The 14,441-nt window shown below is 30.3% G+C and overlaps 1 protein-coding gene across 1 annotated transcript in view; it reads right to left on the bottom strand.

The window, feature by feature from the left end:
• LOC110024863 (NADH-ubiquinone oxidoreductase subunit 8-like) overlaps positions 1-6,424 on the bottom strand; it is a 28,284-nt gene extending 21,860 nt beyond the window's left edge. The window contains exons 1-2 of the mRNA XM_020725041.1: positions 6,220-6,424; positions 555-642 (exon numbers count right to left, since the gene is read on the bottom strand). Coding sequence (XP_020580700.1) covers positions 555-642; positions 6,220-6,276 — 145 coding nt within the window. The 5' untranslated portion in view covers positions 6,277-6,424. The remainder of the gene's footprint in view (positions 1-554; positions 643-6,219) is intronic.
• Positions 6,425-14,441: the final 8,017 nt, after the last annotated feature.

The raw sequence follows: 14,441 nt of genomic DNA on the forward strand, positions 1-14,441 counted from the left end.
ACACACACACACACACACACATGCATGCATATATATGGTATGTTTTACAATTGCCAAAGTTTTTTCTGTTTTTTCAAAATTGGATGCTACACAACCCTATTGATAGCATAGACTTAAATTTTGCGAACTGAGGAAAAGAATTTACCAAGAATAAATTCTATGAGCTTTAAAGCGTTTTCTTCTCCTCCATTAGCATTATTCTTAGGAAAGGAATGGTAGATGCTTCTCTAACAAGAAAAAATATGTACAAAACTTTTTATTTGAAATTATTAATCTGACTTCTTTACAATCAACAATGTCAAAGGAAACATCATCATGATCAATAAAATTATAGGCAAGATTTACTTTCAAGCATCCAAATAGAACTTTTCAGCATGTCTTTTGTAAGACCATTTGAGAATTCAGTTCCTCTTTCACTTCAGTTTGGTTTCACTCTTTTATATCGTATTTTCACCGGTAATTTTTCTTTCTTAAAAATGAAAAAGCTGTTTAAGTTTTTAATTTAAAAAAAAAAACACAAACTTCCTTGAAATAGGCTAGATTAGAAACATCACCTTTAATCATTAATCTTGTGTGTCTAGAATGTGAACTATAGCCAAGCCCTCGTGCATATATAGCTGATGCAGGTGCTCCAGCAAGAACCTACAATAAATAAACAATATATATCATTTAACATGTTTCAAAACATGTAGCATATGTAACAAATGAACTAACAACAGGAATCCCTGCACCTTTCTTTCTAAACATTTCATATGAATAAAATTCTAGAAAACAAATACATGAATGATTTTAGACAAAAATACTTGAAATAGAAGATAAGAATAGAACACATCATAAAACAACTTGAAGCATCAGCGCACTTCTGCACTCTCCTACTTAGTTAAGTGAAAAACATGAAACTTTATATCATACGCTGACAAGAACATTAATTAAATACAAAATACAATACAACAGTCTTCTCTTTTACACATTCAATTTTAAATGCTTAATGATCGACAACATACATCAGTGCCATGACCAAAATGCACAAAACATTATAACTTCTTGTCCATATTCCTTTCATCAGTAAAGAGTCATGCTTCAATTTAAAATTCGATGACTAATTAGATACCATAATCCATGTACGCTAAAACTTAGCATCAACGTGCAAGAAGTAATCCATGCTCCATTATTAGCATTTCAGTTCACTATAAAAAGATTCTTACAATAATTAAGAAAATGAAACTTGATAGAGAACTAAAAATTCTGCAAAAAAAAAAGGAATAATAAAATAAGAAAAAATGAAGCACTCATTCTATCGAATATAAATTTCAACTAGAGGAAGAGGAACTATTTTGGAATAAAAACTAGAAACAAAAAACAAGAAAGCTAACAACATCGAAAGCCAGCATAAGAAAAAATGATATTTCTAACTAAATGGTTCGAGCACTTGGAGCTTGTACTTAAAGAAAAATCTAATAACTCATAGAAGCTTTTGATTTATGTTTTAAACAACATTTGGTTGAAATGGAGCTCTTCTATACATTGAGCTACACTTCCAAAATGAACTTGAAGGTACTTCTAGTAAAACTGATTTAAGGTTCAAAACACGATCAATTTCGTCTTCAGTAAGGACAAAGAATTGTTGATATTCAATGAATCTAGGTATATCAAAATGATATACAAAAAAAAAACGCATGAAGAACAGAATACTAGTAATTTGTCATTATTAATTTTTATTAAGATAAAAAAGGCCAGGATAAAATACTTGGGATTAATTTTATCAAACCTCATTCCTCACTCATTTGCGTTGAGTGTTACATAAGGTGTTAACTCTATTTTGCACAAAATTAATTCAAGTTAGCATTGGTATAACTTATTTCGTCAAAATTCTTCCACATTTATTTTATTTACCCATACGATGGTGTCTCTATTTTCCAAACCAGATCTTCAATAGTTGCTACTATCAACCATGTTTCCATTTTAATTATTTCTAAACTTATCTTTCATAAGTGTACCACATATCCATATTAGTATTCTCATTTGTACTATATTCAACTTATTTATTAATGACATTTATAGCCAAGACTCATAGTCATACAATATTGTTGCTCTAATTGTAATTTCAAAATTTTGCCTTTAAGTCTTCATGAAACTCATGCAGTATTGCTTGAATTTCATTTTAGCATAAAACGGTTTTCTTATCATTTAGCATTCTTGGAAAGCTTCTCCAATTTAACAGCACAAAGTTAATTATAGAATTTATAACTCCATTTATGCTTATCCTTAATAGATCCCATATACTTAGATGTGATCGATTAATCCTCTAACAATATTGGCTCCTCATTGAAAATACCATTATAACGAAAATTACACATAATACACTGAATCTTTATTCTACTATTCCTAAGCTATTATCTACTAAATGTGCATTTATTTGTTCGAAATTTTCACCTACTTTAACAAAATTCTAAGCTAAAAAAACTATCATCTTCATATAGTAGACATCAAAGTGCCTCGATCCAATAGTTCTTTATAAGCATCTTCATAACCAATAAAAAAAATTGAATTAAATATAGAGGATAGATATTACAATATGAAATCTACAAATAACATATATCAAAATACATCACTTTATATATTTTTGTATGAATCCCAACATGACATTTAATTTGATTGCCACTACTCAGACCTATACAATACAGTTGATCAAATTACAATTTAATGAAATTTATACATTCATACATCCGTGAAATTTGGTATTACAATTTTGAGTATTTCACTTAACTAAGTTGGTAATGAAATTTGGTATTGCTGGATACATTCATACATCCGTGAAATTTGAAATTTGAAATTTATACATTCAATTTAACTACACTTAACCCCAAAATTTCTATTTTTGTTTTTCTTTATTCTTTATATGATAGCTCTAAGACTCGGGCATACAACAATTATGTCTCACTTGGCCTTTCATCAAAATTATCTAATTAATTTCATTACCAATTAAATTACACATAATCGGTCTTCATTTTAGTAATTCTAAGCCTCTTATCTTCAAAAAAATATTCTTTGTTCTTCTAACCTACACTCATTTCATAGAGGTACAAACTAGTAGAATCATGCCATTTGCAATAACCACACTCTATATATCACTTTGAAATAAGTTCGTAAACATTATAAAAAGGTATGAGTTTAATATTGGTCCTAATATATAATCCTTACAATTGACAGCAATCAAACAACTAAAAACCACTACTAATCGTAATCAGGGCTCCATCACACTTGTCTATAATACTCAATATGCATTTGATATGCACTTTTTCGGGTCAATACGCATCACACAAAGTATTATTGTATTCAATATGATTTCCGAAAAGTTAAAAATCAACAAAAATTAAAAAAAAATTTATTTGCCTATTATATTTTTTCATTAATTTCCTTGGAAAAAAATATATAAATGATAGATCCATATGAAAAGAAACAAATTAATTCTCTGATATTTATGTGATATTCGTGAGCTTATATTCCATTAACATCTTCCATTACTTAATTGTATGACTCATAATATTAACTCTCCTATAATTGCAATAATTCTAAGATTATCCTTTTTATAAATTTTGGTGTAAAATTATTACCCCACTTATTCAAATCATCCTAATCTTAAATATTTCATTAAGAAGTTTGTCAAGCAAAATTTTAATCTAGATCCAAATAAAAATCACATCTAAACCTAAAAATCTATTTATAACCATCCAATATTTTCAAAGAGCAAAACACAATGCACAAGAATTTATTTTTCTTCAAATCGCAAAACAAAACGGAAGTTTTGTTAACCAAAACTCTCATAACTTATATATAACTAAAGCAAGTAATGATATTCATTGACAATTATAAAACAAGATGTGTTTATTAGATAACATAAAACTTTATATAGAATATAAAAAATACGACACGCATATCTAACTTGAAGGCAAACTTTAAGGGTAACTTGCAAATTAAAATTTCTAAATAGTTTTTTTGTGATAATTAAAAATATAAGATTTGTAGAAAAACTCTTTAATTCATACGAAAGTCTAGATTTTAAAGCATAAATAATCTAATAAAATTTCAAGTCAAGTCATTGGGAACGCTATCCTATGAGCTAATTAGACGAAGAAAAACTACAAATCAAGTTGGAAGCTACGTATGTCTGTCACTCCTTCACATGTCGAAGACCAAGGCAACCTGCTTGATTTAATTGAATGCCCAAGATTATCATTAGTCTACTCTTTTGTGTGGCATATATCAAGGTCAAACCGCTAAGATGAAAAAAAAAAGCCCCAAACGAGCAATCTATTATTTCCTATTGCAAACCTCCTATACCAAAATGTATCGCTTCATTGAATTTCTGCTACATTGTTTCACTTTGTCGAACCAAATCCGCTCCACAGCAACATTTCGTTTCGAAGCGTGCCAGAATAGTTCTCACACAAAGCTCCTGATTCGCGCATAGTCATCTTGCAACTCTGAGATGAAGCTGACTACTAGCACTTCACCTCATATTGAGCTTTGAAACGCACATTTGAAATCATTGTATGAATCTTCATTAAAACTTACAAAATTTTACTTTTTAGATTAATATATAGAATTTTTAATAAATATGCTCATTTAATAAGAATTTTTATTTAGATCAACAATTTTATACTTTAAACCTTTTTTATTTTTCATCCCTCCTCGTTCTTATTTTTTAACCACATGACAAAGCAATCTTTACCCATAACATCATTTTATTTTTTTTCAACTTTCTTTTAATTTCCTGCAAATATATGACATTTCATGGTATTCTTAAAGTGTCAAGTAGTAAATCTAGCATTAGTTTTAGACTAGTAAACCCAAGCTCATCTTTTACCAAAATTCAATGTGAGGCATCACTTGCAAGTGACGTCCTAGCCAACCCAAACCTGTCTCACCAAAATTTTTGACACTAATAACACTTAACATCTTAAATCCTCACCTCCTTCTGGCTATAATTTTGTTGGGCCATGGCATGAAACTTTCTAACAATGCCTATCGCTAACAAACATTAAATTGTATTCAATTAATAATTTTTTGCTTAAGCATATAACTGTTATCAGTCTAGAATCGATCCACAACTTTCTAAAACAGTTTGAGTCTATAAATGACTACTTTGCCGAGACCAAAGAAAATGGTACATACTAAAATTTATATCTCAAACAACCATAGGCTCGAAATGATTACAAAACTCAAGATCCTCAATGAACTGAACATTTACAAGTAATCAATTATAAATGGTGTAAAGGCATCTCCTGTCGCATTGTTTCACAATAAATTGGTTACAAAGCATAAAAACAAGCCAGTTCTCAAATCAGGTTAGGTTCACATGAAATATAATTGAATGAAGTCCTATAAATATAGTCATGCCCAAACCCAACTCAATCTGCAAATTAGCATTTAATGGTTCATTTCTTCAAGTTAGATTAAGTTGGCTCAACTAAATTGTATTAACATATTTTGGTTAGGTTGGGCCAAGCTAAGACTTTGAATTCAGATTATGAAATATTATGATGTTGAAAAGCACTTGAAATAGAATTTATGCCCATCAAAGTTCTAAAAAAATGAGAAACAGGCGAGGATGGTTTAGATATGCCCATATGGTCTAATAAGTACAATGCCTATCAAAAAGTATTGTTGGTGCATTTTTACATATTAAAATTACCTAAGTCACAAATCCACCATCTCATCTTCAATAAATATCACCCCCAAATATCCCATCTACATAACCATTTCTCTATTTATACTTTCCAGTTTTGTCGCACATCCATTTTACCATTATCCCAACAGAAAAACTTCCCAAAAATAAAAAAAAATAGATGAAGCCTATCACTCGGGGTGCCTTTTTACAAGCCACTACACTCGATTTGGTATATTATTCTTCATTTTAAGAAGCTCCCGCCACTTCGATAATCTTCATCAGTTCAACATGCTTTCAATATTAACTTTCAAGATTTATCACTCACGCGCATTTTTATTAGCGGCAAAAGGATCAAAACCTCTGACCAAAGCAGCCAGAGTCACTTAACAAAAAAAAAAAACATCACTGTGCGCCGCTGTAATTCAGTAAAAAAAAATGCACGGGAATGTTTTTTTGTTGCTCAAACGAATTTCAGAGATATTATAGAGGGAGCGGCAGTTAATAGAATCATTAAAAGTAAGGATGGGAGAGAAGAAATCGATCTTTACCGCCGCCTGTCGAGCACGGAAAACTTCCAGCGAGCGACGAGCTAAAATTCCCGCCATCGACGTATAGGACTCGAGAGAGACCGATCGGAGGAAGGCTAACTTCAGATGAATTGCAGAAGCTGGAAATAGGAATGCGCTTTGGAACTAGGGATGTCAAAACGACTCGTTCGCGAACAGCTCTCGTTCTGCTAGTTAAGAGCAGCGAACAGCTCGCGTTGAAGGGCTGAACGGGAATAAAAATTTGTGGTATTTGTCTTTGTTTCAAGTCATGAGTAATTCTTATACTATTACATATTTACATATTTATAATTGACTCTAGGACCCTTTAATATTTGTAATTATTCTTGGCACCGTTTTATATTCATAATTGTTTGGCACCCTAAACATATTCATAATATTTGTAATTGTTCTTGGCACCATTTTACGATCGTCTAATAATCATTCGATCGGCTAGAAGGTCTTTGGTTGATCTTCTCGAGAAAATCCCCCATAAAGACTCTCTTATTATTGGAGTGAACTTAGACCATAAGCAGAGGTTGCATTATCGTAATATGACAGACAACTCTTTTTTCGATAAGGGGTCTTTATAGAGGATTGGAAAGATATTGTGGGTTGTCATTTGACCATCTTCGTGAAGAATTCCAAAATCAGTTGGGAGAGTTAATTGTAGACGGCTATTCAGGTGCATAATGTTCTTTCATTCGGCTGTACTTTCGTTCGTTCGACCTATGAGTCTAACTAAATCAAATGATATTTGACGCCTCCAGCTTTCAACAATCCTGATATAGTCCTATAATATCTTTTTTGCGAGATCCATTGAATTTTTTTGAGATTCGTGCAGTCATATTTTTTATGTACATATTTAATTTCATGTGTCGCTTATTTCTTGAAAATAACAACTGTGATAATAATAAGATAACTAAATGAAAAAAATTACTTAATTAATTTTGTAATAAGTAATTCTAATAATTAAATTCTCTGAATTTTTGTGTCTTTATTCCCTAAAAATAGGGTGTGATCAACGCTTTTTCATCACTATTTTTTTTGGATTTTCTACCATTCAGTCATTTTTTTTACAGAAGACAATGATGGTGAGTGACAAGAAACCCGCAAGCAAAGAAGCTATATTGAAGTTCTTCGAGCTTTTGACTGAGAGACTCTGTAATCCCATGGGTGAAAAGAAGAAGAAACATGAGAGTACTCGGTCGGCATCAAAGAAGAAATATGCGGATGAGGGATGACCGTCATGTAAGAAGCTGAATGGTGAATGATGATCGGTCGCTCAAAGAGACCAGGAGAAGGGATCTGACTAGAGGGAACAAAGCTGGTTAAGCAAGCAGTGTAAGAAAAACAATCAGTGGAGGAGACGACCTAATGTGCACACCACTCATGCACCATTCATTGCCCCATATCAGCCACCAACGCCCGCTCATACATCAGCACGACAACAAGTGTAGGCAGTTGCGACAACCTACGTCCAGTTGCCCAAAGGTGTGGCTCTCCCGCTTTTTCTAAGGAGTGTATATTAATTTTTTGAAGCTAAAATGTTAAATTTTGGATTATTTTTTTAAGTTTGTTTTCTTTTAATTTGTAATTATTTAGTTAATAAAACAAAAATAATTTAATTTTAAATAAGTATTTGATCACTCTTTATTTAATTTAAAATTATTTTTAATTATAATTTATATTAAATTTTAATTCAATATCAAGTTTTAACTAAGCATCTTAACGAATTGTCGCAAATATGATAAAAAATATGACTCCCCTCCCATCCCTTCTTTATCTCTCATCCTTTGCTCTAACAATCTCTCCAGCTACAACGACCTCTCTGACTCCAACTTAATCTATCTAAATTTGATGAAAATAATTAAAGGTATTTTGAAAGTCAGTAATGTATGCCCCTACTAAAATACTTTTTTTTACTCCACTTATATGCGAAAGCAGATCGTAATATCTAATATTCTCCTCTTCTTGTCATCGTGAATATAAACCACCTCAATGAAACATGTGTGGGGAGCCATAGCTCTCCCAGTTATTATTTGACTGAAGTGAGAAGCTCCATTGAAATTTATTCTATAATTTGCTTTTTATTTCATTATTTACATGTGTGAATATGGATTTTAATATTCTATTTATCCACACATGTCACAATAATAACAACAGCAAGCCCTCATCCCACTAAGTGGGATAAGCTACATGAATCCTTTTTCTCCATTGTGTTCTATTGAGTGCCTTATTTTCATTTAATTTTAAAAGATTAAGATAATTTTTTATACAATATGCCAAAGTCTTTTTTAGGTCTTCCTCCGTCATTTTTAACATAAGACAAATCTAAAACATATACTCTCCCATCCAGATTATCAGATGGTCGGCGTTTAATGTGACCAAACCATCTAAAATGACGCTCTCTAACCTTGTGTGCCACTAGAGCTACACCAACCCTATCGAATATATTCATTTTGCATTTTTTTCTCTAAGTGACTGACTACTCATCCACCAATTCATTCTCATCTTAGCAACACTTAACTTTGTTTTATGCTTCTCTTTTAAATGCTAACATTATGCGCTATAGAGCATTGTAGGTCTCACCAACATCTTATAAAATTTTCCTTTCAATTTTAGAAGTACTTTTTTTATTGCACAATAGGCCTAATGCATTCCTCCACTTCAATACCATCACTTTGAACAATATACCCAATATATTTAAAACGTTCACACCTTTTAATGATTTGATCACCCATAGTTACAACTCTACCACAAAGATCTACTACTACTAAAATTGCATGTCATGTATTAAATTTTAGATCTAATCAAATGAATGTCTTTAGACTTCAATGTAGATCTCAATAATTTAAGTTTTTTCCTAAACTATTTCTCTACTCTTATCCACAAGGAGGATTTCATCAATGAAAAACATGCACCAAGGTACATCCTCCTGTAAATGTCCAATAAGAGCATCCATAACTAAAGCAAAAAGATATGGGCTGAAAGTTGATCTCCAATGTAATCCAACTAAAATAAAAAAATTCTTGGTCAATCCTGCTTTTGTTTGAATGCAAGTACAACTCTAGTATACATTTCTTTAATGACTTGAATATAAGTCATATCAACATCTTTCTTTTATGGAACTATCTGAAGGACTTCTCTTTGAACATTATCGTAAGATTTTTTTTAAATTAACAAAAAACATACGTAGATCCTTCTTATTCTCTTTTTACTTATCCATCAAACTTTTCAATAAACGTATAGCTTCTATGGTAGACCTGCTTCGCATAAATCCAAACTGATTATGAGAAATCTTCATATCAAGTCTTAACTTATGTATAATTACCCTTAAATATGACACATCAACTTAAATTTTATATAATTTTGACACTTCTATGCATCCTATTTGTTCTTAAAATACCCTTATTTACATTTTAAAATAATATTACAGAGTTTAGTAAGCCAAGAAATTCCCAAATTTTCTAAATATTTCCACACTTCAATTGGGATATCATCAGATCCTAGTTAATTTTCTCCCTGGGTTATCCTTAAAGTCTCCTCGACTTATTTCTCATTAATGCGTGATAAAAATAAAATGTTTTATTATTATTGACGATGCTAAGATCATTAAGATCGATCTTCTTTTCATAAAATTCATTCAAAAGGTTATTAAAATAGCTTTCACACATATTTTGAATATATTCATCTAAGAAAGCACTTTTTTAATTGCATCTTTAATAAACTTTACTTGAATTAAATCTTTTCTTTTTGTTTCTCTTTGTTTGGCTAATTTATACAAATTTTTTTTATCCTCTTTAATATCTAATCTATTATAAAGATTACTAAAAATGGAATTTTTATCAAAACAAATTATTCTCTTAGAATTCATATGCGTCACCTTATATTTATCTCAGTTCTATAAGATTTTACATTTAAATTAATTTTCATATCACAACTTCATATATTTTATATTTTCTTGCACATTATCGTTCCACCATCAATTATTTTTTATTTATAAAAAATTTTCCTTTTGGGTCTTCAAGTACATTTTTTGCCACTTATTTAATAGTACTCGTTACTTTAGATCACATAGAATTCACTTCTTCATGAACATACCAAATATTAAAATGTTGAATTTTACTCATAAAAATAATTTTATTTTGTTTCTTTTAGATTCCCTATCTAATTATGTGACAATGTTTCCCTGTATTATTTATATTACAACTCTTCATCTTAAAATTCATAGCTAATAATCAATGTTAAATACTTAACTTTTCACTTGGAATGTCCTTACAATCTTTACATTCTTGACGATCTCTTTTTCTCATAAGAAAATAATCAATTGGTGATTTATTAGATCAATTCTTATAAGTAAGAATATGCTCATGTATTTTCTTAAATAAAGTATTAACAATAACAAAATCACACACTAAAGCAGAATCTAATATGATTCTACCTTCATCATTATTCACTCTAAAATCATAACCTCCATGATTTTTTTTTTTTATCGCTCTACCAACATGTCCATTGAATTTTCCTCTATCAAAAATTCTTTCCTCAAAATGTATCATTTGTATTAATTTTTCTAGGTCAATTCAGATTTTTTTCTTTTGAATCTAGATCTAAACCTTCTTGTGAATCATAATCACTTATAACATTAAAAATCATAACATCAACAACAATTTTTAGAGCTATAATTCTATCTCCAAATCTATTAATTTTTTGAATATCTTTCAAGCTCTTATTTATAATTGCACCAACACTCTTTTCTAGTGCAACTTCTACTTGAATACCAAAGTTTAAAACACAAGCTATCAATCTCCCTGACCTTTTCTCTAACCCATTTAATCTCATGAACACATAAAATATTTATCTTCCAATGAACCATAATATCAACTAATTCTATTAATTTACCTGTGAGAATATCTATATTCCAATATCATATCCTAATATTAACTTCATGAACTAAATTCTTTATCGGCATCCCTCCGCAATGTGAGAACCCTTACTTATTTAACACCGCACCAAGGTGTTGGTGTAACGACCCTTGAATATTTTTTGCCATATCTAGATAATAAAACACATTGTTTCCTGGAGACGTTTTATCATTTACACAAGGATTTAATGGATTCATGACCAGCTTTTTAAACAAATTTTACATTGTTTGTTTACTACTCAACGCAATCCTCAACTTTTTGTATTTGGAGCTTAAGTTTGTACAATGACAACATTTTTCCACACAAATTTTACATTGTTCTTCTACTACCTAACACAACCCTCAACTTTTTGAATTCGAAACTTAAGTCTCTACAATGACAACTTTTTTCCACACATTTCCTCAAAATCTAAAATTTTCTCACCTTTTGTGAGAACTTCCATTCAAGATTCTTTTGTTATTTGTTGATTTAGGCATTGATTTGCAATTTTGCATGTATAATTAGTGTTTTAACATCTTGTTTTTTCTAGATAAAGTCATACAAATAATTTGTTTTACCTAGAAACAATCACTTAAATAAGTCTTTCTCTCTTTGTTTGCCATTTGGATCAGTGAAAACTAGTGTGTGAAGTTGTAGCTCTCCCAGTGGCTACTCGACTAAGATGAGAAGCTCTATTGAAATTTATTCTGTAATTGTCCACCTATGCCTTGATCTACAAGTGTGAATATCTAATTTGGGACTTAATATTATTTTCTTTCACTCATTTCCTCAAACTCTTGAATTTGCTCAAATCACGTAAGAAGTTTCCTTTAAACTTCTTTGCGATTGTGAATATTTGATATGTATGAAAACTTATTCTTCCACACATATCATATACTCACACTCTAGTGTATGTGCTTATTTGCAAGTTTGAATATATGATGTGTGTCTTAATATCTCACTTCTCTTAGATACAATCATGAATAACTTATTTTTCCTAAATATTATCATTTTAATGTTTTATTTTTCTTTTCTATGTTTGATTGTATTATTTCATGCTTGGGGTTGCTGATTTAAGATTCTTAATTTTTATTTTTCCTTAGTAGCATAAACAAGTGCATATGAAGAAGTGAGATGACAAATATATGAACTTGAATAAATATCACAAATGTCTTCCTGAAATTCATCATTGTAATATTAGCTATTTTATAAATCAAGCCATATGCTTATAAACTGTTAAAGATCATTTAAGTGCAGGAGAATGATTTTGTAAGCATTTTTAGATATATAACACACAATTATTAGATATTTACATATCTCATACCTAAATTTTCATATTTACATACATATCACTTCACTTTAGTGCTTTGTGCTTTAAATATATGCATGAAAATGTGCATTCCATCTTTAATAAATGTTAACAGTGAAATGTGTAAATTGAAAGCTTAAAATTAAGAGGTTGTATAATAATCCACTGGACAATGAACATGTCATGTTCTATTAATGTATTTAATAGTCAATAAAGAATATTCAAGCAATCCATATACCTCATATTTTTAACAAATAATAGATAATCATTCATGTTATTTCTATTGTTTTGATTCTTATCGCTTCAGTTTCCTTAATGTTATTTCTCTGTTAATCGTAAATATAAACTTTAATTATTTTTTTCTCGTACTTATTTATGATATACATGTAGTTTTGTTGGTTATGTTAAAATCTTAGACTTACATTGTCTAAAATGAGTTTCAATCACTCTCCAAAGCTAATGAACAAGCGAAACCATCCAAGATATTGTTACTGCAACTTACAATGTAGTATTTTCATTTGTTATAGAAGTGACTATCTTGGAAGAAATTTCTAAAATGCCATTGAAATATAATGGGAAATGATTGTAAATATTTCTAAGACATGGATAGAGTTGATTATACAACACTTGAGATGGATCACCTAAGTAGATCAGCTTTTGATTACATTATTGTGAAGCTTTTTTATTTGATCAAGTTTGAGCTCAAGCTAACTAAAATTATGGTGGCTTTTATGCTGTAGTAAGAACACTATTATGTAATTAATATTTTCTATTCATATCTAAACTTAAGTTATCACTTTAATAAGTACTCGATATATTTTGAATAACAATATATTTGTAGGATGTATGCTATTGTGTCATTAATATTATGTTTGGATGTTAAAACTTCAATGAAAATTTGTATGATTATAAGCATTTGCTTATGTACATTTACATATACTAATGTTCTGTTTTGATGTTTGAGCATGCCTTCTTCTACATTTAAACTTATACTTGCAATCCCTTTTATAATTCCTAAAACCAAATGCTTTTTTTCTTAGAACTTTTGTTTATAAGAAATGAGTGTAATATGATAATACAAGTATATGAGAATTTTTTATTCTTCCACTCATATAGCTAGATTTTTTTAGTTAAATCATTTTATGTCCATTTCGCTAAAGCTAGTGTTTAAGCTTGATGCCAAGTTATTCGATTGCTCTGTAGTAACCACTCAAAAACATGTCCACCGCCACCAACAATTTCATAAAATCCATTTCTACCAGATGTGTAAGAACCTTTTTCATAAGGATGGCTTAGCTGGTTAAGATATATCTACTTTGCCTTATTTGTTACATATATCTAGTTAAGCTATATATCTTCTCCAAATTATTGTTGACATCTTTTTTATTCTTCAATCTAATGAGTTACCCAAAATGAAGTTATCAAATTGTTATTTGCACTATTCACCTTGAGACCACTCGGAACAATTGTTGAACTGGCAATTCACAAACCGGCGTCGGGACAAAGACTGTTGCACCAATAGCATGCATGTCCGCCTTACTCCCCATATCACAACAAAACAACATTGAGTCAGACAACTAAACATCTTCCTTCAATCCCTCAAAACCTTTTTTTTATGGACCACCTGTTTGACTTGCTTCACTCCCTTCGACTGAGTACCTCCTTATGATCTCTTTTTGTTGATCAGACGGACTTCTCTCTTCAGCCTTTTGATATTAACAGTCGTTATTCTCCCTCAGGGCTCTTTATTATTGTCAGTTGACCCTCATCCCTCAGTTTCTTCTTCACTACAGATCAGCTACTCTTTAGCTTCCTTTCTTCCCTTGCATCCCTAGGAGGGTCAAATTTTCTAGTCAAAATCCCGAAAGCCTTTATCATGGTTGCCTCATTTACTGCCTCAGAAGAAAACTTTTTTCTATTCTTCATGCAGTTTCAAATACGAAGTGGTGTTAATGTCAATTTATGAATATGAAAGGGTAGCAGAGTCGATTACAAATGTGAAAAATGTGTCA

This window comes from Phalaenopsis equestris, unplaced genomic scaffold, assembly GCF_001263595.1.
Source record: "Phalaenopsis equestris unplaced genomic scaffold, ASM126359v1 Scaffold000276, whole genome shotgun sequence".
Classification (NCBI taxonomy): Eukaryota; Viridiplantae; Streptophyta; class Magnoliopsida; order Asparagales; family Orchidaceae; genus Phalaenopsis; species Phalaenopsis equestris.